The sequence below is a fragment of the Rhamphochromis sp. 'chilingali' genome, assembly GCF_963969265.1.
Source record: "Rhamphochromis sp. 'chilingali' genome assembly, chromosome: 5".
NCBI lineage: Eukaryota > Metazoa > Chordata > Actinopteri > Cichliformes > Cichlidae > Rhamphochromis > Rhamphochromis sp. 'chilingali'.
Window position 1 is genome coordinate 39,933,607 of NC_137932.1, and position 26,434 is coordinate 39,960,040.

The 26,434-nt window shown below is 41.7% G+C and overlaps 1 protein-coding gene across 6 annotated transcripts in view; it reads right to left on the reverse strand.

The window, feature by feature from the left end:
• Positions 1–24,128, reverse strand: part of ephb3b (eph receptor B3b) — a 56,296-nt gene extending 32,168 nt beyond the window's left edge. For 3 of the 6 annotated variants that reach the window (XM_080883235.1, XM_080883231.1, XM_080883230.1), the window contains exon 1: positions 23,394–24,127. In XM_080883235.1, the coding sequence (XP_080739361.1) occupies positions 23,394–23,457 (64 nt within the window). In that variant the 5' untranslated portion in view covers positions 23,458–24,127. Of the gene's footprint in view, positions 1–23,393 lie in introns of all 6 variants that reach the window. The other 3 variants (XM_080883234.1, XM_080883233.1, XM_080883232.1) reach the window with 3 other exon arrangements.
• Between the last annotated feature and the right edge of the window lie 2,306 nt (positions 24,129–26,434).

Consider the following 26,434-nt stretch of genomic DNA (forward strand, 5'->3'; position numbering starts at 1 on the left):
CACACAGTCACGGTAATTGGTTGCTGCAACATGGACAAGCCAAGGAGTTGATTCCTCTGTGGAATTCCTGAAGGGACTCGCCTCCCATGACAACAACCCCCCCACCTCCCATTAGCACAAATACACACACAGACACACACACATACTTCATCCTACTACTGCAGTCAGTCATCACACAATGGCTGTCACAAAAGAGGTGTGTCCTGCCTGTATGCTAACAGGGAATGCTGCTGGAGCTTCATGAGTAAGTTGTCTTTACCTCTCTGTCGTTTTCTCTTATTTATTTATTAAATATAGTTTTTTCATCACTGGAAACGTCAAATTAAATTAAATCTTTGCTCTATGAATACGTGGCTGCGACCTTGCCCTTGGTTACCTTCCCTTCATCAAGGGATATCTCAAGGCTGAATACCTTTTTTGTGCATTGGGAGGAGGGGGGGTTGAACGTCTGTCTGCTTATCCCACCTTGTCTCCGGAGGCAATGTCTGTCAAGCATCTCTTACCTGTCGACACTTTTGTGATAAATAAACAAAAAACAAACAGCTTTTTTTTTCTTTTTGCTGTGAGATGCTTTTAGAGAGCAGAGCTGAGCAAAGTGGTTGAAATGGAAAAAGAAAGGGCTTTGATCGCAGCAAGGAGGATGCAAGCTAGCGAAGCTGAGCCAATACATAGGCCTATATGTGTATGTGTGTGTGTGTGTGTGTGTGTGTGTGTGTGTGTGTGTGTGTGTGTGTGTGTGTGTGTGTGTGTGTGTGTGTGTGTGTGTGTGTGTGCCTGCTTCAAACTGAGGAGGGGTATAGCCTCATTCAGAAGTCTCATCTAGTTCCTGTCCTGTCAGTGGAACCGGCTTCTTTGTCTTAACCCACCCCCACCCCTCCTTCGCTGTCTTTCTCTCTCTCACTCACTCATTCCTTCTGTCCTTCTCTCATCTGTCTCCTTCCCTCTCTTCACCCCTCCCTCCCCCCTTTTACTTCTAATTACTAACCGCAGAGGATCTGACGAACAGGTAGCCCTCAGGGCAGCTGTCTACAAAACCAGGTGTGCCTTTACGGGTGGGAACACATGTTTGTCAGTACGTGTGCGTGTTTGAGTGAATAAGTGCATGTGTGTACGTCGGGCCTTAGTTTGACTCACAGAATTTCTGTTTAGCTTACTGCATAGTTGTGTGGCATTCTGACTGAGTTAATTACTACACAACCCAGTTAACTGTTAATATAACTGGTTTTCTGGGAATGCTTGAAATCCCCCTCTCCTCACCTTAACCAACCCGAGCCTGAGACCCAGCACTCGCAGGAGCCGACACTGTGCCGTGGTTTTATTGGACGGCTCTGTGTTTTGCCTGCTTTTGAATAAGTCGCAGCACCTTCATCAGCAGTACTGACAACATAATACGTACCCACTCAAACACGCACATTCACAGTTGGGGGTGAGTCATTAGCGCTTGTTTTATTGGCTGACACAAGCACTTCGGATTGCCTTCAAAATCCAATGCTGCTAAGATTTAATGGAGGTCCTTCATAGTGAGTGTATCAGCATTTCATTAGGAGAGCGACCTCGGCTTTGTTACGGCGCCTCGACCTGATCAATTATTCTTTTTATTGTTCTGAAAATATGAGTAGTCACAATAAGATCACATATCACATTACTTGGCTTTGTAGCTTATGCTTACAACTTCCATTTCCCATACTGCTTTTGTTTCATAACATCCGCTTATTGCTTTCTTCCTCTCGCTCTGCCTTACCACTGAATATAAACACTGCCTAGTCATATTCATATACTACTGTATGGAGCAGTATATGAGCAGATACAAGCTTCCACAACACTGCAGAGGCAATAGCGCAGTTTTCAGGGTGTTTTTTATAGTGTTTACACAGTGATGCATCCTGTGTGACACAAAACTTACTCGAATTCATCCCCTACTGAAATATTCCCGCGGAGGAGTCATTCCAGCCACTGTGGATTTACCACACGGAGATGTCTGGCCTTGTCTTTTGAAATCTGAATATAGCTCTCTGTGATTTTTCTTACTCATTATTGAAAAAAAAGCATTACATCATGTACCATGCTCAGATCAGCTGAAACAGAACAGCACTTTTTACATTTACAGTTAAACTATCACGTACTTTGGCAAAAATGTCAAGAGGCAAATAGATAATTAAGGCTTCAGTAATGTTTTGTTGTAATCATCATTTTTAAGGTTTGGTGTAATATTTATCATTTACAACCTGCTCTGGAAAGGGCGTGTGCTTCGTTTGCAAATGATTACTTTAAGGGCATCAGGTCTGGCTTTGTTTAAAAACCAGCAGGAAATGGGCGCAAAACCAGATTTCTGTAGAAATGATTGGTGTTTACATCACCCAACATGGAAACTATTGCCTCAAACTTTGCCATAGATGAAGTATTTTTTTTGCTTACAGCCCTTCCTGGAAATTAATCGCCCCACTCTCCTTCTAGATTTTACAACATTTTAAATTTAACTCTAAGACTTTAAAAAAAATGCTGACAATTAACAGTGTTTAAGCAGAGCCCTCTAGTCCTGAATTAGATGGCTGAATTAATGCGAGCACTGGGTGAACTGCGCAGCGTGTGCCTCTGCGTGAGACGCTTAGATGCCATCATCAGATTTCCTGGCAAATGACTCAGCCGGCTGCAACTTAAAAATACAAGTTAGCGAGTAGCAGGTTTGCTTTTACCTCAAAGGCGTGCATATGGAAATGTGGCTCTCCTTATCAAACTCTGTGTGCATTTGGATGTGCGCTTTTCGTTGTTTTTATGCGAGTGAGGCCGCTGGAGCGGAGTAATTTGTCTTTTTGCATCTGCGTGGTTGTGTATGATGGAGTGTGTGTGCGTCGCTACAGCTGTTGATTTCATTTAGTGTTTACCCCACACTCCCTCTGAGGGGGCAGCAATACCTGGTATACGATTCATATTCAAAACGCTATATAGCACAACTGCAACCCGAATTAGATTGATTTACTAGACTGTAAAACAAATACACTGCATACTCATGTGCATGAACACGAGCAGCAACGCATGTCAAACTTCTATAAAAAGACTTCTTTTGATACAGATACAGATCTTCTAGCATGTGCACCTCAATTATTTTTCACTTATTTTTAAACTTCTACTGTGTAATACACAGATTTTTTTCACCAAGGCTTCCTTTTTGCAAAAGGGTTCAAAGCCTTGCTCAAGGGCACCTCGGCAGCTGTTGTGCAGTTCTGCAAACAGTACAGACTAAAATCATTATTTTACAAATAATTTACCACAATATTTTGAATTGTATAAAGTAAACAGCGGATTATATATATATATATATATATATATATATATATATATATATATATATATATATTGGGGTGCAACGATACACAAAATTCACGGTTCGGTTCGTTATTTTGGTGTCACGGTTCGATATTTTTTTGATGCAAAAAAATGTTCATGCCTTTTTAATTTGTCATTTATTAAAATGATAAATATATATTTTAACTCAAAAACACAGTTTTTAAATGCAATGTTGCTGAAACAACAAAATAATAAAAAAATAAATCTATCTGATTGAGAAATCACTCATCTTTGGAAAAGAGTTTATTACAGAGAAATGGCTCTTTCCAAAATAAAAGCTATACTATACACTTCTTCTGGGGTACATTCTCAGCAGCATATTAAACATATCAGGTCCCCATGAGGAGAATCATGTGCTAACGGCTGTCTAAATGACTCGGGTAAAGTTAGTAGCATGCGTGCTTGTTGTTTTTGTCTGCGTCCACTAGTCTTTGTACTAGGATAATGTCGGCGTAAATGTGCAGTCATATTCGTTGCGTTCCCACTTGTGCTGTCAGCGTTAATCTCGTTAAAATGACATTAACGCCATAACGCGGCAAATCTCCCTTAACAAGTTACCGCGGATCGCCCCGTGCGTGCGGCTGGATGGCATCAACACGTTAACAAGCTAACTGCGCTAACGCACCAGGTCCCACGAATTGAGCATTGTGTGGCACATCCGACATACTGTTTTACTTTTGTCCATGACGCGCTTACCTTCAGGGTCATACTTCACATGAAAACCAAGATAGTTCCAAACGCCAGATATGAATGAGGGTGGGGGAGGTTCAATTTCGGGTAGCGTTGAGGCTTAGCTTCTGTCTTGCTAGCTTGCGCTGCAATCGACAGTGCAGCCTAGGTGGAGTAGTCGAACGCAGATCCACTAAGCGCTCAACACAGACAGTATCGTCAGAAGAAAAGTTGATAAAATAAATAAAAACAATTTGTATGGTTCGATACATATGCATACCGAACCGAAAGCACTGTATCGAACAGTTCAATATCAATACGAGTATCGTTGCACCCCTAATATATATATATATATATATATATATATACACATAAATAAAACTTCTTTTTTTTTGGTTTAGGTATAAAAATCAGACATTCATCTTTTTGCACTACCTGCCTATGAGTGTCTATCTGTGAGCTGAAGCTCTGGTGGATTTTGGGCATTAGTGGTCTAGGCTAATTGTGACAGGCGAGAGTCAGGGCTCTCTGCTACTTCCACTTAGCATAGCATATCTGGGGCTTTCTCAGCCATCAGTTCAGTCTTATATTTGATCTAATCAATCCCTCAGCACCACAACATTTGTTCAAAAACTGTAATTCACCCCAGATCAAAGCAAAAAGTAGTAGTTTTTGCAGCAATACTGAAATGTTGGAACATATATGCCAGATACAAAAGGGAGCAAAGGAGGGATGATCAGTGGAAAATTAAAGAGAAAAAAAGATGTGTATTGAATTCTTAGCACCTCCCAGTCCTCCACACAAAGTACAAAGAAAAGAACTACTGAACACTGTTTTATGTGAGATATGCAAAGGAGAATTAGGTGGAGTGAGGAAGCAGAATCGGAGGGAACACGGTTTGCTGCTTTGGGTGTGGCCGTTTTTGATTACAAAAAAATAACTCAATGCACATTCATTCATACTGGCATTGCTTATAAGTCTTAATAGAATTCAGCAAAAATCAGACAGAGAGAATGAGGAAAGGAGGGAGGCAGGAGTCAGGGAAAACTGGGGGAGGGAAGGAGGGGGGAGAGAGGGATGGGAATGCAGAGAAAGGAAGAGATATTCAACGTACAGACAAAGCGAGGGGGTGCAAAGAGGAAAAAGATGGGAATGAAAGGCAAAGAGGGGCCAGTAAGGTAACAAAGGGGGTGGGGGGCGGACGGAGAGGAGAGGATGGAGAGCTGCTGCACGCTCTCTTGTATTCCCCACAGCCCCGGCACGTCTTTCTTTGCCACTGTGTCGCTGGCATGCTAACACGCTGTCGCCTTCAGAGACAGTATGTGACTGTGTGCATGTACACAACTGCAGTGTCTTCTGTATGTTTGTGTGCCTGCCTTGAGTGTCTGTGTTTAACATGCAGCCTGATGGGCTCATTGCCCTACTGCTGCCCAGGGAGCCATTGTCTAGTACTTTGCTGCTGTACTTCTCTGTTCTGCTCTCTCCTCCCTGGCCTTCCTCTGCTCCGCTGCCCTTTGCTAACCAAGGCATTCATTCATAACAGCTTGATAGCTGCCCTGGTATCAGTCTGTACAGATGATAGCAGCCCGGTTTCCGAAGCCAAATACCAAACAGCGATAGCAGCAACGTGCCCTTGGGGAATCTATGTGTGGATTTGAGGGGAAGCATTTCATTGGTGCAGAGCAGAGTATTTGAAATACACCTGTATGAATGAATGTGCATTTGCTTGTATAGGTGGAAGCTGTTGATTATCTGACTGTCACGGGGGTGCTGGAAGCATAAACATACACAAGAGCGTGCACACATGCACACACCTTTTGTTCAATAGGAGATGGGCTATTGTGCTGCCTGTGCAGTCGGATTGTGTGCGAGCAGTTCCCTCACAGCTCTTAATAGCAGTTTTCAGGCAATTTTGTGTGTCAGCAGTGGCTGACTCAACAAACTCAAACACAGGGGAACACAAACCATACACTTACATAATACTAATGCATACACATTATCGGTAACACATACAAACAGAAAATGAGACATGTTATTAAGACTTATACACATGCACACAAATGCACACATACACACACACAAATCCTGTTTGTTCACTGGGGGTGTAGCCTAGAAAGAGCTGGAACCGGGCTTTGAATAAAAGCCGTGGCTTTTTGAATGGCTGAGCACCACAAGAAAAGGGCTTAGCAGCCAGCTTTGCCATTCTGTATCAACAGCCACTGAGTCTCTCTCACAAATACATGGCCTCTCTCTCTCTCACTAACTCTCTGACAGACACACAAGCACACACACACTGTGTCCCTCTATCGTTGTTTCTGTTAATACAGTCATTGCTAATGCAGTCATCTGCCAACGTATCAGGTCACCTTACACTGCACTTTCCTGCGCAGCATGTAGTGATTGTGTTGAATCTAATTAAAGATGGCTACTTCCTGTTACACCCGGAACAGCTGCCTGTGTGTCTGCAGTAAGGGGCAAAGCCCCAAAGCGGTTCGCATTTTCCACATGCCAGTGGCTTCCAATTACTTTAAAACAGTTTAAAAAACACTGCGGCGGTCGAAACCAACCGGCTTTTGAGGTTTGCTTGTTTCTTTTCAACTTCTCCTCGGAAACTTTCGCAGACAGGATAAACAAAATAACAAAACCAAAATAGAGCCGGGGACTACCCTATTAGCAGGGATTTCCAGCTAGTCTACCCAAAGGCTGTCTTTCGGCTCATCGAGCACCCGCTGATGATTTATGAAGATGTTGCTAGATAATTATCAAGTCAGTTATCACCGCCAGTCATGTTAATTTGCCAGGTATGCCCTCATTTACCTGTGAATAAAAATGAAAATGGAAAAGATGAATAATGGCGAATGGGGAATTTTAAGAGATGAGTAATTATACCCTTTCATCCCTCACCACAACTTTTTTTTTGAAGGATGACGGAACCAGGTGACATGAAGACACTGGCTTGTGGGAGACTCTGTCATCAGTATGCGTACGTTTTGTTAAAGTTTACCAGGTAGCCCAGTCATTAGCCATTCAGGTCGAAGATACCAGAAACAAAAGAGAGGTTAGGGCAGTTAATGCCAGGAATGCAACCTGCCGGGTAAGGTCTCTGGAGACCAGTGACTGGCACAATCTCACACACACACCCTTTCTGTAACAACCACACAAATTCATAAACACAAAGATTGCACAAAAGTATGCGCTTTCTCTTCTCTCTTTTTCTTTGTACCCTCAAACACTAGCTCGGGAGTGGTTCCTTACGACAAAAAAAAACAAAAAATCAGGAAGCTCTAATGTATCACGCAGCACTGGAAATAAAAACAGAAACAATGACCCACATGCACTCACGCAAAGGATATACAACACTGGGCAAGGTAAACTGGGTAGGTCAGCTGCATTGTTTTGTCCCTTTTCTCCCCCTCACAAATCCTTTCTCTTCTTCCAGCTTTGTCTTTTTTTCCCATCACCATTCCCTCGTCTTTACACGTATCGCTGCCACTCTCTTTCTTTCTCATTCTTCCCTCCTGCTCCACCTGGTCTTGCAAAAATACACACAAGTGGCCAAAAACACCTCGAAATCTCTTATGTTACAGTCAGTAGATATTACAATCAAATAAAATGCTGGTAGCACAGAAGGCAGCGACTTCTTTGTAATTTGACCATTTTTTCAAGATAAGGCGGGCAGTCATTTTACGCACTTCTGCGAGACAGGCTTGTTTTGATAGATATCACAAACTAGCCAGTGTGAGAGCAATTCATGCTTCACCTTTGCAAAGCCGGGACGACGGCATTGCTCTCCTGCGTGAGACAACTGCATTCTGGACAATCTTTATCATATCACAACTGTTACTGATCTCTGATGGCAAACAACAGCAGACTTTTTGCTGAAAAGGCTTTACACATTTATTTCAGAATCCAGACTTTATGTCACTTTGGGAAGCTTGTGATAGTGGATATACATGTGTTTGTTTGTTTCTTGGCACCTATAACTTAGCATAAAAGGTAAAGGAGAGGGCGATTGTTATTATTTAAGGACATTCTTACAAATAGCTATCTGTGAGATTAGTCACATTCATATGTTTTGGGGTGGAAAGCTCTCTCTCTGTCTCTGTCTCCGTCTCACTCCCTCCCACCTTGCTGCCACTGAGATTCTTTCTGGCCCCTTATTCTTAATCGCCACTAAGTTAATTAATCTCACACTTGGCCACTGTAATAACTTGACTTGTTAGACCTCTTCCGCGCAAATGGACTTTGCCTCTTTAGCAGCTAAAAGCACCAGTAATGAGCCATCTGAAAAAACACGGCCGTGTTAGTGTTAATATCCGCTCAACCTTTCATAATGTTACAATTACATATTAGCCAAGCGTCCTCCTGTAAATATAGCAACAGAAAAAAAAGTTATATAACTGTAACTAACTAACTATATATCAAAGTCTGATGCCATGGAAATTTGCAGAAGGCTCAGAGTAGGAGAGCTGGTTTGACTCATACATGAAATATAATGACTTTTAATAATTTTATTTCATGTATGAGTCAAAGTATAATCAATAATCAAAGTATACGAAAATCTGTGACTTTAACCTTAAAACTAGTACAGACAAAGAACCTTAACATTTATATTGCAAGTAGTGTAAAATGTTGTTCTACTTCCACCACGATGTATTTGATTCAGATTCATATGTTTACTACTAGCAGCATTGTTTTATGACAAATCATAAAAGCGTATGTCCGATTATCTATAATACTAATAATCAAAAAGGATAGCTTAAGTTGAGTTAATAGGGTAGGAAAAGTTAAAGCCAGACTAAAACTTTTAGTATTTGCACTCCTTGTCCTCAGCCCCGCTCAGCATTATCTGGTCAATCTCATGGTCTGGGATTGTCGAGGTCCCAAACCTTATTACATATTAATGTATTTAACCTATTGAGGAACCACTCAATAGACAGTCAAAGCACAGAATCCTGGCGCTGGGCAATTAAAAGAAATTGAGGGATGGACAGACAGACTGCCATCCAAGGCTGTTGGGGTCCATGTGGCGGGGGGCTTTCAGAGGCGCTCTTCAATTACATAAAGACCTGTGTGTATTGGCATGACACACAGAGGAGCCCAGACAGCAACACCAGAGAAAGAAGGAATAAATCATATTGCACTTAGTAACACACACACACACACACACACACACACACACACACACACACACACACACACACACACACACACACATTTATATGCATATACACTAGCGCAGAAAGAGACAGAATGGCAAATACAGAAGTCCCAAATTGCAGACACACAGAGCAGGTCAACAAAGGCACAACAAGATTTTGGATTCACTGTAACATGACAACAGAACCACTTGCATCAACACTCAAGCACCGTGACACACTACAAGCAAGCCCGACTGATCCCAAGCTTGCTTACGGCTTGTCTCCTCTTTCTTCTGAAAGCAGCTCCAATGCAAAAGAAAAAGACTGACTGTACATCAGGACAAGGAAGGTAAGGACACTAGCTAAAATAGATATGTTCAAGGCAAGCTGAGCTTAAATGGTCTGGCTGAAGATGTGTAGATGACAAATGAGATATGTCAGGGGATGGAGAGCTTAGGGTTAAATACCTTTTCTAGCTTTTTTTTCACCCCAATTTAAGATATTTTTCATTTTGTCATCTGCCTACCTTGCCCCCACCCCCTCTTCTCTTGGGATGTGTAGGAGGGACATGCACTACCCTAGCTAATGTATTATTCACCCTTCATTGATGTGTAACTAAGCCTGGCAGTTTGGAGGGAGCACGGTGTCACCAATTACCCCACACTACCACCACCTACACATACACACAGAAGCTCTAGTCACAAGGCCACCAGGAACCCATTTATTAATGTGCTGACACACAGCACACAGAGCTAGCACACACTGTTTTTCCTGTATCGAAAACATGGGTTTCAGTGTAACGTGCGTGTGCGTCACTGTGGTTTACTCATATTTTGGGAATGTGTCGCTGTTATGCGGCCTAAAATCAAAGTCGTTATAACTGACGTTGTTAACATTGAGGTGAGGACGTCTTTTGAGGTTAGGGTAAAGTTAGGGTAGCGGTATGGGTTCTTGTTAAGGTTATTGTTAATTACCACATAATAAGGAGAGCAACAGATTAAATGAAATTATTACTTTTCCCTGTGCTTCTTTAAACACACAAATTTGTGAATGTAATTGCTTTCAGATGCACACGAACAACAGAAAGCTTGTTTCTCACCTGGGCTGTCCAAGTCAAGCAACAGTTAACTTTTTTCATAACTAACCCAAAAGTTTCCCTCACATTCCCACCTGCATTATTGTTATACTTATAACACAGCCTGTGGCAAAGTTAGCTAGTTAAAAAAATAACAATCCCACTGTTTATGCCTAAGCTCACCCATTAGCGCATGTGTTCGGCTGGGTTCAGTTCTGTTGTGGCCTTTGGCGATAAAATCTGAAGGGAATAAACAAGAACGAGGTAAAAGTTTGTTTTTCTCCACAACTGGAGACATGGGAAATGAGATGCACCAAAAATATCAGCTCGTTTCCATCCAGCTTGTGTGTGTTCCCTCTACCTTCAGCACAAATACACTTGGTGGTCCAAGTGAGCTAGGTGGGGTTGGTAGTGCCCCGACCGCAGGGTGTGGATCAGTCCTGACCTGATTAGTCATCATGCCTGACCCTGAACCAGCCAAAGAGGGAAGAATGCAAATGAATCTCCAGGACTGCTCGCCAGTAAATTTGACTTGGGACCAGTGTTTATGTGATGCAAACCACACCACACAAGGCCACAGTGGATGAGCCTGCTGACCCTGAACAGTGACTGTACCATTAAAACCAAAGGGAAAAATGCTCGGGTGTTCGCCGAGTTAAAAGTAAGTAGTTAAAGTAATTGCACGATGGTGTTTAGAGAAGTGATGTCATGCCGTTGGCTTACTTTGATCAATAAAGCGATATAAAGTCAGCAGCGTGCTGTTTGCAACAACCCAAGACAATAATAATTAATAATGACAATTAATCATGCCAGAGTTAAGCCCCTCTTTCCCTGAGCGTACTGGGAAAGTGTTACTATTTCACCAGCATGAAGCTTCTTGTTTTCTTTCGTCGGGTTCTCTTCTTGTCAAGGCTCAACACATCCAGAGTACTCTATTCTTGGGTTAATGAACAGGTGAGGAATTACTTAGACAGATGGAGAAGGAAATTGATTTTTTTAAGTGTCGCCTCATTATCCCATGTGGGGCACTTTATTCAGCACCACAGAAACACAACACCAGAAAACATGGGTTGTGTAACGTCAAGGTCGTGTGGTTTGGTGTGTGCATAAACAAAATGGGGGTCAGCGGTTTGAAATTGTCTGGAAGCCTGGCCATTAGTGAGAGACTAATTAGGGGAGACCAAGTGGTTTCCAGTACCGGTCGAAGCCAAGATTCATAAATAAGTAAGTGCAGGGGCAGCTTGGGCGCTTAATTAACAAAGCGTGAAAAAAGGGCGTGAATCCCAAGAGGCACAAACCCAATCTGGTTGCAAGGACGGGCTATCAGCAGCAATCCTGTCTATCTTGGTGGCATTGATTGATAGCAAGCCAAATTGAATCCCCAATCATCACCACCCTTTTAGTTCCTGCACCCTGGGGGATTTACAGAGGCCAAATTTGGCACACAGGGTCATGCTTTTGAGTCCCCTTTTCTGACATCGGTGCCATAAACAGCGCAACCCCCCACCCGACAACCTTTCTCCTGTGTTCACTTGACCATACCCATCTGGCCAGAGGTTATCTGACCCCTGTGTGTGTGTTCTTGCTTACACTTTCATGTCTTTGCCAATTGTTTTCACACTCTTAAGCTGTTTGCCTTGGTATTTAAACCCCAGACACCTCCTGCAACTCACACTTAGAAACCCTCTGCCACCTAAAGCAACATATTAAGTTACAGCCAAGTGAGATGCTATTGTCTTTCTTTTTTCCTTTTTTTTGCAGTCGTTCTTTCTGTCCTAATCTTTTATATTGTTAAAGCTGACAGGCGAAGAACGTGTTTTGTGGAAGAAGGAAAAAAAGCAGTGTGTCACGAAAAGCGACAAGCTGTCATGTAAGCGTTAGGCTTTGAACCTTTTTTTTGTTTCTATTTTCTGTATATGGAACACCATTTGGTTTTTGTGACATACAGGACTGTTTCAGTCGGTGGAACGAGCAGAGGTGGTGTACATTCACCACACCTTTCCACTGTATCTTTCTCTCCCTACAGACAATGGGGGAAGTCATCTTGACAATCAAGACCTTATCACACAGTAGGCAACAACAATGGGTCTCCAAGTAGTAAATAGCAACTGTCTCCCAGCTGCTTACTGTCGCTGTTGGGATTTTGATATCACAAGGCCGTGAGATAACAGGCGGAGGAAAATAATACTGTAATTAGGGCCTACTGCAAGTGTGATAAGCTGCAGTCACAGAAGAGGTAACTGAAAAGGGGCAGAGGGAAGAACCACAGAAAAAAAAGCATGAAATAAAGAAAAAAGGGCTAAATAACAGTGTAACTCAGAGATCATGCCTTTAAGCTGAAAGGCCTTAAAACTTATGGTTTTATTCTCTAAATTGCTTAGAAGAAAGAAGACAAGCTGTATGGTAGGATAACAATGAACATGGAACAATCTAGAATATAAGTAAGGCTAAATAAAGTGTACAGGCCATCAATGCCAGTTTCAACCAGATGTTTAGAAACCTTCTGATGGATTAACAACCCGTCTACGGAGTTGTCGCCTTTTGCCCAGTGACAGCTGGGATAGGCATAAGCTCAACTGTGACCCTGAACTGGATAAGGGGAAGAAAATAGATGGATGGATGGATGGATGGATGGATGGATGGATGGATGGATGGATGGATGGATGGATGGGTGGATGGAGCTTCTTCCCTTACATATTATTGACCTAATTTTTTTCATGTGTTTTTGACCCCCATTCTGATAATTTCAGTGAATGCATTTCGAAATTGTCGTACAATGCTTCGGTTGATTACTACTGGTCGTTTGCAACATTCATTAAAAAAATCACGAGCACGCCTGTTAAAGGCTGGTTCCTTCAAGTGGGACTATGTGCATGTGTTCAAGGTGCAGAGTTATTGAAAGGCACTAATGGGAAGCAGTGGATCTTCCCTGGTGTAATCTTCTACCTGAGAGGAAATACCATCGTGTAGTGAAAGCTTTGATGATAGGTTAGTGGCAGAATTCCAAATGATGGGATGATCTTTGTTGTGCTCAAATGGATCTCTCAGATACTACTCCTCCTCTGAAGCTCAGCTCGTCACACTCCTTCCTCCCGGTCTTCTGCTACCTACCTGTCCACTACCATCCTCGGCCATCCTCCCCCTCCCCAAACTCAGTTGAGGCGACCTTGGCTCCCAACAACCTCTGGTCTGCATAGTTGCTTCGCTCAACACCTTTTGAAATGAACTGGCAGCCCAATAAACAGAACTAAGTGGGTTTTGAAAATGAAAACCCTCTGAACCCTCTCTTCTGGTCTGCCTCTCCTTTCTCTGCATGGCCTTGTACACACACACACAAACTGCTTAAACTTTGAGGGGCTTGGAAAAAAAATTATAACCTTTCTGACTTTGACTCAGTGGGGGAGTGGAGCGTGGCGAGAGTTGGACTCATCAAACACATTGCTCCCCTAGCCAAGTTAGAGGCTCAAACTCCAGAGGAGTGTGGGCTAGTTTATGCATCATTGCTACCTTCTATCTGCTATTCCATTTCAGCATCAACAGAATCCACTGTGCTAAACTGTGATTCCCGCTAACGGTAAGATGAACGCTGAATATCGTGTATAATTTTTAGCTTAATTCTTTTTAATCCCTTCTCTTTAATTTAGTTCACATACATAAAGTACATACACAGCTGAACGCTCTCAAACTACATTTCTAGGAAACGAAAGAGAAAAAGAAATGAGGAGTCTTTCAACTGTCTGGATGTTTCAAGCAGACCCTTTTTTTTACTCCCCTCAATCTCTGAGGTCCCCCGCTGCTCTGTTAGGACAGGAAGAAAGAGGCTGATCGATTGGGTCTGACAGAAATGAAATGAATGGTGCCACTCGATTGATTCATTAGCACAGGAGTGAATGAATGTAGATGTGGGCTCTGACCCTAAGAAGCAGGCGTAAGGATCAAGATTTTGTGGGATTTATGTGCACATGTGTGTCCAGCCGCGTGATTAAGAAACTGTCACCGCTCGTGTTTTCAATGTGTGTGTGTGTGTGTGTGTGAGAGAGAGAGAGAAAGGTCACAAGGGATTTCCATAAGGTGTAAGAGGGGAAGGGGAAGCTGTTTATGGCCTGACTTGGCACAGAGGGAGGGGGTCAGCCTATATTGTGTGGTGCTTTCATCTGGCTCATTGCAATTAGTGTTTCACAGCACTTGTCAAATCCCTTTTAAAGTCACAGTCGGCAAGCACCATGACAAACAGGCACGGTGGTACAAAGACACAGAAAAGTGTTTAAAATTGTCCCAAATTAGCAAACTTAGAAATAAACTTTCTTCTAACAGTGAAACACCAGCTTTGTGAGATGAGTGAAGCTGATATCAAAGCCACAGGGTGGCCTCTGTTTCCTTCTTATGCCACATCCACAGCAACAAGCATCGTTTATAGCTCTATGTCATCTACACTTCTACCAAGTGCAGAGGTGTTAGGACAATCTCAGTAACAACATGGCAGCAGCGACACCTCCACATTTGCAAGATTGCCCTGAAATGTTTATTTTTATAACAGTCACTGAGGCTTGTTTGTTCGTTTGATTCTTTTATTTATTTATTTATTTTACATTTGCTTCAGCATCCTCTATATGTTGTACTCATTGTATGGCATATTTCAACTTTCATCTCCATTTGATTTTGCAGTGATATCAGTTTGCAGGACTTACTCACAGATAATACGTGGATGCAATGAAATCAGTTCCTGTGTGCAATACAAGATTAAACCAATTAAGCTCGTCTTACTGTGAGAAAAAAAGAAACCGGAATAAACAAGTTTCTTTAACAGTGAAACACCAACTTTGTGAGATGACTGAAGCTGATATCAAAACCACAGGGTGGCCTCTGGTTCAGCAACAAACATCACTTTATAGCCATATGTGATCTACACTTCTACCAAATGGGCAGGTGTTAGGGCAATCTGAGTAACAACACGCCAAAAGTGACGCCTCTACATTTGTAAGATTGCCCTCATGAAACGTTTACTTTTATAACAGTCGTTGTGGCTTTTTTTTTTTTACCTTTTCTTCAGCGTCCTCTAAATATTGCACTCACTTGGAACATAAAAGTCACGGTGTCACTGAAACTCTGTTTCACTGTGAGCCGAGGTTAAGTAAATGCTCCCCACAGCCGGCAGTGTCTGAAGGGAAGCTGCAGTGTGGAACTGTGGAGATTACGGTATGTAAAAATATGGACATCGGGTCACATGTTATTGCTGCTTCTGTCACCCAAATGTGTTGGTTTCACCCACCCTGTGCGAGCCGTGCTGGAGAGCGTGTTTAAGATGTTCAGAGTGAATTGGATGAGCTGTTGATAAGAGAGCAGGGGTCTAGTTAAACCCGCCGCCATTCTCCAGAAGACGAGAGAAAAAAAGGGGAGAAATATTTAATAGAGGTGGGGAGTCTTCCTGGGTCTTCTGAAGTGTAGATGAAGTGTGGGCGGTTAGTGTTTTTGACACCCAGGATGAGAAGTGGGGCACAATAAGTTGTAATAGAGTTCTACTGCAACACTGTACTCAGTGTGAGCAGGAGCACTCCTGCGCAGACCTCTTACCAAGTAAAATATACACTCCTGTTCTCACACATGCATTATGGTTAATTACAGTGGACATTTGAGCCCATCACATCAGTTCTGACTACAGCTGTTCCTTTTTGAAGCAGTGCCTATCATCACACATAGGCTTGCTCAGGATGGCTATTTGAAAATTAGCAAAAGCTGTTTCCCTGCTCTTGAAAAGGAATAAGGGCCTGGAGCTAGGCTGTCTGCCACAAAATGTCTTACCATTAACCACCCAGCTATGGTTAAACTCAACAAAGAAATCTCCCTCCCCGCTTCCTGCATCTCTGTTTCCTTCTTACATTTAACAAGGCCAGCAAAGGCTGAAACCAGGTAATGTGGCCTTTATTCCCCCTGAAGGCACGCTGTTTTACAGCTGTGTCCACTCTCCCGACAGATGTAACTAGCCATTTTCAAAGACAAATATCAAAGATCTCTTTTCTGCTCCATTGGCAAAAATTTGTTACAAGAGCCTGTAGCTCGTAAAGAAATGGTAGGAGGATGCCCTGAGGTGGATCAAACTGCTGCGAGGAGAAGTCCGCTCCTTTAAACTCCACCTTTCAAACCTCCCGCTGACCCGGTCTTTTTCGACTCTCTGAGAGGCAAGAGGCACGTTAGCTTTTCATGTTTACTATTTGTCGTCTCTCATAAGCAGACTGAGTCTTAAATGCAAACACCACTAATCTACAGATTAGCCATATGGGACAAAATGGAGTCATGCACACATCAGTCACCCACTGTGCCCTAAATCTGCTCTGCTTGTGAGTTTTTACATGTGAGCCTTAGAAAAGTTGCCAAAGTTTCTTTACAAATATGCACATCCTCTTTTATGATATACTTTGTTTTCCCCACTGGAATAGGACAAGCTCTGGGCTTTGATTGTTCAGCTACTGAACAAGACTAGCCTTAGGCAGAGAGCCCCACATCAAAATCATACAAAAAGACCCCCTCATGACCTCTCGATAGGGATCACACAATGTGGGCTGAGCGTGGGTGGAAAGCACAGCAGATACTAACTCACCTATAATATGAACATTCTGACACATGGTCATTTGAGTAGCAGACAGAGCCTATAAAATGTCATCTCAGAAAGCCATTATTATTATTAAGTTAACGTTTTTCTAACAGTATTCAAGTCATTATCATAAGTCAGTTAAACACAGCGGGGGGAATATCCCACTCATGTGCTTCCTCATCTGATTTATAGGGTTTTCTCTGTACTGCTGCAGAGTCAAAGCACCTTGAGAAAACTGTTGTTGTGATTTGGCGCTTTAGTTTTATATATTTAAAACTGAACCAATGAATCAACCATCAGCAGGACAAAAGTCATCAGGTTATATAAAAGTTTGAAATAATATAAATATAGTAGAGATCTTATTTTTAATGTTTGACAGTTGTTTTTAAAAACTAGGTTCTCATTCAAAAAAATATCAGCATTGCTGGACGTTGAGCTTGAGTGCCTCCATCTCTCAATGCAGTCAAAACATTTCTTAAAAAACAAAAAAGTTAGTTGAGACTGCACACATGGACAAACTGTACCTCCAGCAGTGCACACACAGACCCTCCCCAACCCCTGTAATCTCCCAAATACACTCCTCTCGCTTAGATCAACAGCCCATCTTGCCCCTCGCCCATAAGTGAAAAATCTCTCCTTGCTCTCCTTTTCGTTCCCTGTGTCTGTGTGTGTCTCTTTTCCTTTCTCTCGTGTTCTGCTTGGCTAAATATAGACAGCAGCAGTGTGTCTGTGTGGTGGGCTGGCCCAGACACATTCACCCTCCCCTGCTTGCTCTCCACACTGAGTGTCAAAGACCTGCCATCCCACAAGGCCACTCTGTTGGAGACCAGGAAAGACTGCGCACACAGTGCCATATGCAAGGAAATCCATACACAAAAACTGTGCGCACACATTTTGTTTGGCATAAAAAAAAAGATCTGGAACAACCTCTTGTAAAACTACCATCAATTCTGAATACTTACAAGTGCTTGTTTACATTAACGTAACAACAAGTCCTCACGGCAGTAATGTGAGAAGGATAAACCCAGTTAAACATCATACACGCCGTTTATTCGTGTGATTATATTCGTCATGGTTTCTGTGCGGTAAAATATTTTACGTGCTTTACTTCACTTAATAGTGCATGTGTCTATATAACATTCTTGTAATCACAAGAATGTTATATAAACTCGACTAATGGCACTGTCATTCATTAACAGTGCCGTGTACATGTCCAATATAAATATTTGGTGAATCTGAGGTGGATATAAACATAGTCGCTGATATGATAAACACTGCTTAGTGGGATTATTGTAACTATATTTTAAGGCAAAGTAGTCACAACCTAGAGAAACTATTATATTTCTGTAATTGTTTTACTTATATGTCTGAAATGGTAAAGTTTTGTTGAAGCTGAAGCTAAGCTGCTGCCTGCCTCCATGTTCTAAAGCCCTAAGCAAACAAAGGAAAATTTACTTGGTCACACTCTGATGTGTCACATTGAGGTTCATATTCATTAATTGTTCTTCACTGTAGTTCCTCAGAAAAAAATATCCTGTTTTGACTATATCCCTATTTGCATCCTTGCTGCCTTATTTTGACTAGTAATCCTCGTTCATTCACTTCCTGGTGTATGAAGGCTCATGCAGGCCTGACATGGCTGCCGCTTGTCTGCATGTGAAATTCCAGCTCGGTGAATCTTTCCATGCCGCCGTCAGAGCCATGAACCATCCTTCGGTGTGCATGAGTGCTCCTGCAGGCCCGCTGCATCTGTAAAGTCTGTCAGCTCTGTTGCCCTCTGGGTTGCTGATCCAAATCCAACCCCACACCCTGAAAACCACCAGACTGCTCCCCTGTACCATCATATCCCAACTCCCTACATGTCGTCATCCACGCGCCATTTCTTCCCAAGCGCCTGAACCTATGTCAGAATGCATCTGTTCAACGCGGCTCCAGCCTAGCATACGACCTGCAGACGGTCTGGGATCCCTGTTGGCTGATTGACTGGCACAACTGCCTCTTATGACTTTATCATTTCTTTTGTTTGTTGTTCAAAACATTGAAAAAATGTAAATAGGATGAGATCATCATGCCGTGCAGCATGCAATTCTGAAGAGAACATTACCAATGAGAGACAGAGCCCCAAAATAATAAATAAATAGATAGATAGATAGATAGATAGATAGATAGATAGATAGATAGATAGATAGATAGATAGATAGATAGATAGATAGATAGATAGATAGATAGATAGATAGATAGATAGATAGATAGATAGATAGATAGATTACAATAACAATAATAATAAATTATATATTTAATGTATACTTATATATAATAAATTATAATAATTATTATTAGTACTAATAGTAGTAGCAATAGCACTGCTACTATTTGAATTGCATTTTGGAGTATATTTCACAACATACAGTCTTCCTTCATCGGGCCAATTGATTCAGGACATATCGACAATTATCCTTATGCGTTGTTTATTACCTTTAGCCAGTGTTCCGAATCAAATCTGAATCTGTGGTTTTGAAAGGCTGAGCAAGGGCGAATGGCTAGATCAATAAGACCGCATTAATGGAGACTTTACGCATTCCCTGTGTTGAGGGTGTCCATCTGTGCGTCTGTGTTTTATTCATCTTATATATCTTTCATAATCGCATTAAGATAGATAGATCGTGTCCCCTTGTAGAATGATTGATTAGCAGAACTGACGCTTTTATTTTGCAAATTCACTTTCACGCCTCTTTAGCGCCACATCCACTTAGCCCTTCAATGGTCTCTGTGATAGGCACCATAGGGTCACTAATATATCCTTTTGTTACTTCAATAGTGACCTTAAACAGATTTGTTCAGTAAATTTGCTTTTGAATGTTATGTAGACGAGCTCCGGAGGAAAAGTTTGACTTAGCTGCTTCACTGGGAGTCCCGCTCAGGCCACACAGACTGACCCTGCGCCCTTAAATAAAGCCCGGTGTATGTAGGCCTTGGGACAGCTGGTCCCGGCCAGAATGGCCCAATTACTCTCTTTATTACGAAGGTTAGTTGCGTTTCAGCAAGATGTGGTCACCTGAAATCTGTACACGGGTAAAGTGAGAAATATCAATCAAGCAGTCACATGACCAAAGGAGGAGAAAGAAATCAAGTTCGATAAGACTCGAGCGTTTACAGTGTGGACAGAGTTTACGCATATTTTTTATGCATGCGTTGTTAATATATTAATCACCACCTGGAAATGATAATTAAATATATATATACATAAAAAATGTTTATGAGGACTAGGGGGACTCCCCTGCTGGAAAAAAAGAGCGAGAATAAATCACGGGAGAGAGTTTGATGAGAAATGTGCCAACTGCAAACAGGCACAGGAAAGCTCCCGTGGAGGTGTGATCTCACCCACATAAAAACATAAACATGTGCGCTACAAAGCCCTTGCTTGTGCGTAATCAGTCGTCGAAACACACAGCCATAAATAGAAAAAAAAAAAAAGACTGGGGAACTCTCTGTCGCTGTTTATGTGGCTTCAGCTAACAATACAAAACGGTTTAAATTGAGTAAAAATTTAGTTCCAGTGGGTCCAGTGTTTGAGTTTAGAGAAAAATATAATAAGAAAGAATAAGAAAAAATCAGGCCTGCTCTTAAGACACTTGTACAGTATTAGCGGGGTGTTTTGCCTGTCCCGAATATCACCAGGAAGCCCGTTCATACTTTTTTGTGCCTTCGTTCTCCCAAAACATCTGCGCACTAAATAGCACAATTATCGACGCAATTTGTCTCCTCAGCACACTGCTAAGCACCCCAAAGTTCAAGGCCACGGTAGCATCCGCCGAGGACGACCCAAAACGCCAGGGCATCAATCAACCCCGACATAAACACAGGTTAATGGTTTCATCTCTTATTTAACTGAGATACAATTAAGACACTTAACCCATCTGAGTAGTCCAACCCATAACAAAGATTACATAAAATTCAATAGCATAAACAACTCTTATGTTAAGGTTTCGTGTACAGCCACATTAAGAAAATTACCAAAAGTATCAAATCCAGCAAGAAAACAACCGTCATGCTTTTACGTGCCTGATGTGCGCCACATCAAACACCCAATCAGTTAAATGAGGTATGCTGAATGAGGAGTCAAATTAATGTTTTGCGCTGATGTTGCCACGGAGAACTCAGAAACCCTGGGTTTAACTGTCCCATAATTACACGATTACAAATAAACTGAATTTATACTGTTGAAGACCTTGGGAGTGACTTTTATCCTACATGGCTTTTTAAAATATCAAATTTAAAACCAAAGGGTCAAAAAGAAAACATGAAATAATTAACAGCCTTTTCCGCGGGCAGTGTGACCCCGGGACCGGAGAGGCGCACAGTGAGCCTGGGCAAACGTCCCCCCACCGGGCCGCTTGTTGCTCCCTAACTCGCCATAAACCCATATATCCCAGAAAGAAGTAGCAGCAGCCATAAATCATCCGGCTGTATTACAAGCTTAGGTAAACCCCCAGCCAGGTCAGTAGAGCAGAGTTTATGGCATCACTTAGGTAGGGAATAGATTGTTCTAACAAAATACATCAACTTCAAGCAGTGCGAAGGAAAACTTTCTGCTTTTGTTAAGGCCAAGCCCTCTCTCACTCTGTCTCCCTTTCCCGGCTCACTCCCGGTGTCTACCTCTTTACCCCACAACTTTTGCACGACAGGAATCCACCCATCCATTCAAAGCCATATGTTTTAAGTCAGTGGTTCCTCACTGGGGTCCGGTGAGGTACAGGGGCCACTAAGTGGCATTCAAGGTTCCTTAGAAGAAGAAAAAAAAAGATATTTGGGACTTTTTTAAAGATTTGGAAATAGATATTAGAATTTGATTATTCTAATAAAAGATTTTCATTGAAAATATTTCTTTTTTTTAAAAAATCACAGCCTACTTTGGTCTTCTTTTGTGTAGAATTAATTAAATAAATGAATAAAACCAAACAAAATACATCTTAACCGGTAACCATAGTGTTACTAAAGTCACTCTTATTAACTGAGTTTTGACTCTAGGTCCTGACCGAGCAAATATTACTACGTGGAAATCAGAATAATTGGTTGTGAAGAGTTTAAGAAAGTGTGGGATATAAGAATTTCTTAAATTGCGGACAACATGGATTGAGAGCCATCTCAGAGGCTGTAAAACAATCTTCATTTAGAGTAATTTGTGTTTGTATTAGCTTAGCAGACAAAGCGACTTTCCACTGCAGTTAAATAAAAAAAAAAAAAAATTAAACTCTTTTTTCCGTGCAGCCTGCTGTCAGTTTTTTTTTTTTTAATCAAAGGCCCTGTGTATCTACAGCAGGCTAGTTTATTCATAGTGTAAATCTGGTGCGCCACTTGTATTTCAAACAATCGGTGACAAATCGGCAGAAAGTAAAATGTACCTTGGGGAAAAAATATCCATCAGCAACAACCTTTTCTCAGTTTCTGAGAGTGAAAAAACAAAAACTTCAGACGTTATGTGGACAGGTGGAGAAATAAGCTGAGATCGAGACGCGTTTGCTGAGCCAGTGGCCCACTGTCCTACTTTCCTACTGGCATCACAAGCCAACCGGGAGCCTCGCCTGGGCTCCGACATTCATACTCTCAAGCTTTAGGCCTCTTTCAACCTTATTTCGACTAGTCCATTTTTTTAAATTCCCAAACATCGCAGAGTGAAACAAAGTACGGGGAAGACGTAATAGAAGAGCGGGGCAGTCGTTTACATCGCTGGGAAAAACGACAGATGGAATTTCTCATTGATTTTACGCACTGCAAACATCCACACAGAGCTAAGACAGATGAGCTGTCAGAGGAAACTGATAAAAATATATAACTGAGGATTACCAAATTCATATCACGTTAATAAAAAACAATAAATAAAATAAAAACATCTGATAAAACTAAAATAATAATTACTGTACAGATGAGAGAAGAGACAACTCATCAGTTATAAAAATGACTTTACCAAATCACACGTCGCGTTTCAGATATTTCAGATTAATAAAAAAAATATTCAAAATGTGGGTTATGATTCAATCCCCTCGCCTTCTTTTGAAGGGCACATAAATATACGCATAGTCCAGATGTCAGAAGGCCACACACCGAAGCAATCCCTTAAAATGCACGCAGTTGACCTGGGGAAAGTGCTGTGTGTGTGTGCGTGGGGGGAAAGCCGCGACTCCCCAGTGAGATACAGTGTGGAGCTAATGTCCTTAAATGACAAAGAAAGCACTGGCAGCCCTCACAATCCTGTGCTCCAAAAAAGAATACACAACGATCATTGAAATGGATGAGCTTTCGTGGACGCACAACAATTGAATCCTGTAAAGTCAGTAATTTCATTAGAGATGCTTAAAAAAGAAAGAACGAAATCAGCCACGGCTGGTCACTTCCAAAATGAAATTAATTCGGGGGGTAGAAATGGAATCATCATTTTTTGGGTACGGCTACATGAGCTTTAGGGTGCAGTGCCCAGCCTTTAAGAGGCACGGGTGCGGACTCGCTTGGTGTGGAGAAATATTAGGCTTCAGGAAAGCTGCAACATGAAACCTCTAGAACAGTTAAAATTTCTTACCTTCCACGGCAGACACCACAGGCAGCAAGAGGCTGCATAAAAGCAGAAAGTAATCCATTGTCATAAAGCGGTCAGGTCGGACATGTAAATAGACCCACGGCAGAGAGAGTGAGGAAGGAATACAATCCTGGGTGATCCGACGCTCCACGCACCCAGTCCCGTCCCGGTCCCCGCTGTGTCAAACCTCCAGGACCAGAGTTACCTCCATTCACCAAAACACATAGAGGTGAGAGTTCAAATCAAATATCGCCTTTGATATAAAATATTTCAACCCTTCTCCCCTTTTCAGTGATTTCCAAAGTGCCTTATTAAACCAGGGAAAAGACAACAGGCGCAAGTCTCACGGTCCCTTCCCCTCGCATTGAGCGAATGCACTGAAAACAGGTAGTCCAGCCCGTGGTCACCATCCGGAGAATATTTCCAGCAGCGTTTGGATGATACTCGGTAACAAAAAAGAAAGAAAAAATGGAAATGCCAACCTTCTCCGAGAGATCCAAGCACTTTCTCTATAGTCAGAGCAGAGGCAGAGATAGCGGCAGTGCTGTCAGGATCATGCTGTATAGTCCGATACGTGCACGCTCACGTGCGTCAAGTGGTATTCCTATAAGGAGAGAGCCGCGGTTTATAGATATTTATTCCCTGAGCGAATTTATCGGCTTTGGCTGCCGCGTAAACCGTCTTGTTTCGCTCGGCTTGTGCACTGGAATGAAGCACAAGGCGGTGGATGAATAAGGAGAGGAGAGAGAGGGAGAGAGCGAGCGAGCGAGCGAGAGAGAGACCTGGGGGGGACCAAGAGGAGGGGTTACGGCTGAAGCAGCTGCACTGAAAAACTGTACCATGACAATCATTTACTTTCCACATTTATTCTAAAATAAAAATCTGTGTCTGCTCCAAATAAGAATGCATCGCTACATTTTTCTGCACTTATCTCCGGAGCAGCCTTTGTTTGTGCCACATCCACAATAAAGCAAACACAGGAGACGGTTTCTCTGCTTCTCTGCCAGATGTTTAACTGTGTAGTGACTACCTATAAGAAGCTTCAACAGTCCTATACAATGGCAGCTTTGTTAACTTGATGGGGTTTTTTTTAAATTCTAGTTTACTTTTTTCTGCAGCGGGTCACTGACTTGGCTAAGAGCGCATGTAAAAGCATGGACACACAGCGCCCCCTTGCGGGTCGCTTCCGTTTCGATGAATAGGGTCTGATTAAAACTTCTTTCTCCTCAATTATTTGACTCCAGAGCACTTAAGCATTCCGGGGAATTTCCGTCGGACTTTAACTGTTTTTTTCTCAGATATATTAAAAAGGACCTCGCCTGTTTTCAAATTCGGTGCCTTGGACATTACATCTTGGTTTTTATTTGAAAGAGTACACACATAAATAAAAAGCGATTTAGTGATTATATTCAAGTCGGAAAGGTGATAAAAGTTTTTCTCCAATTTTCGATTTAGGAAACGTCGGACTTTTCTTTGAGATTTAAAATAATAACAAAAATGGAAAAACTTATAAAGAAACGAAGCCCTTAACTTGAGCTGAACATTGAACAGCCCCCGTATGTAAATCGCTTCTCTGTGTTTATAATTCAATGAGACATTTAAGTCAATTGGTCGGGCAAAATGTTGCCAGCAGCGGTTTTTGTTTCCTTCGGGACCACGGAGCTACTATTTACTTTTCCTCTCCCCTGGATAAGTTAAGCAGAGGGCATCTGTCACGAGCGGGCTTTTCCAGCCTTTCTCCTCAACCTCCCTGAATCTACAGCCGTTCTGTCATGCTGCTACCATGTTGTTTTATTTTCAAACACCAGTAAACAGAGGGGTTTGAAATAAGTTTACGTTCCACTCGGAAGTGAGATCGCTTTTTATCTCACAGGGAAATGATTTCCTTTATGCCCCATTTGTCAGTTTTAGGGGTCATTACAGCACTTTGAATTAACGGAAATAGCCATTTGGTCATTTGCACAAAAACTGTGATTTATTGATTAATTATAGGAAACTGGTACTTACTTTAGAGGTGAGTAAAACTGTGTCTTGTTTGTTATTTTATGCTTAGTAATAATTATATGATGCCAGAGATGTTAGAGAATGTTCTCCACTGAACAGTTATGTAGTGGGCGATTAAATAGCGTAACTACAGTGTTGTTACCACGCTGTTTTCTCTCGTGTCTTTGGAGATAAGAGAGTGATCTTGCTTACACTGGTTTATTCTACTCGGAACTAATAGCGCTTTTGCTGCTACACAATGAAGCCAAAGTGAAGCTAAATGAGGGGTTTGTCATCATTAGTGTAGAGTTGTAAAGCGATTGTCTGCCATATCCTGAGAACTGCAGTCAGACAGATGAGACAATGTTTTCCTGCGTGTGTTAGGTCGCCAGCGTCGATGGGATTGTTGCTATTTATTTGTATATTTATTTATTTAAAGACTTAATTTTCCACATATTTTGGAATTTGTGGAATTTAAGTTTGCTGTTGTCATCAACAAGCAGTTGAATACATTAAAAGCTAATACATTTTATTTTAATTATTTGGTAATTAAGCATTTATCATTATGCAATATTCTGTGAAATTAGAAGTTAGACATTTTCTCAAAATTTAACTTTAGCTTGTAAACCTAAACAACAGCAGTTTACACCACTGTTAGCATAGCACTCTTTTACTTTTGTTGTTTAATGTAATTTTGTTTTTAATGTATAATTTATTCAATGAATTGTTCTAACATGTAAAACTGAATTAAAGTTTAACTTTTTTAATTTTGATTTTCAGTTTTTCAGGGTTTTTTTTTTCAGGAATTATGAGAAAAACGTTGTTTATATGAGAATACAAAAAGTTCACAAAGGGGTTGGATTTATGTATGAATACTCTCTTACATTTACTCCGTGTAAGACAGTAATAAAGCTCTATATGAGACTTTTGCAATATTTCCTTCAGATAGTTATTAATAATTTTTTGTTTCTCCTCTTTTGGTAACACAGCAACTCAGCATATAGGGATCCACACATCCACACAACGCAAAATAAATGCTCTTCATGCTCTCTATATGAAAG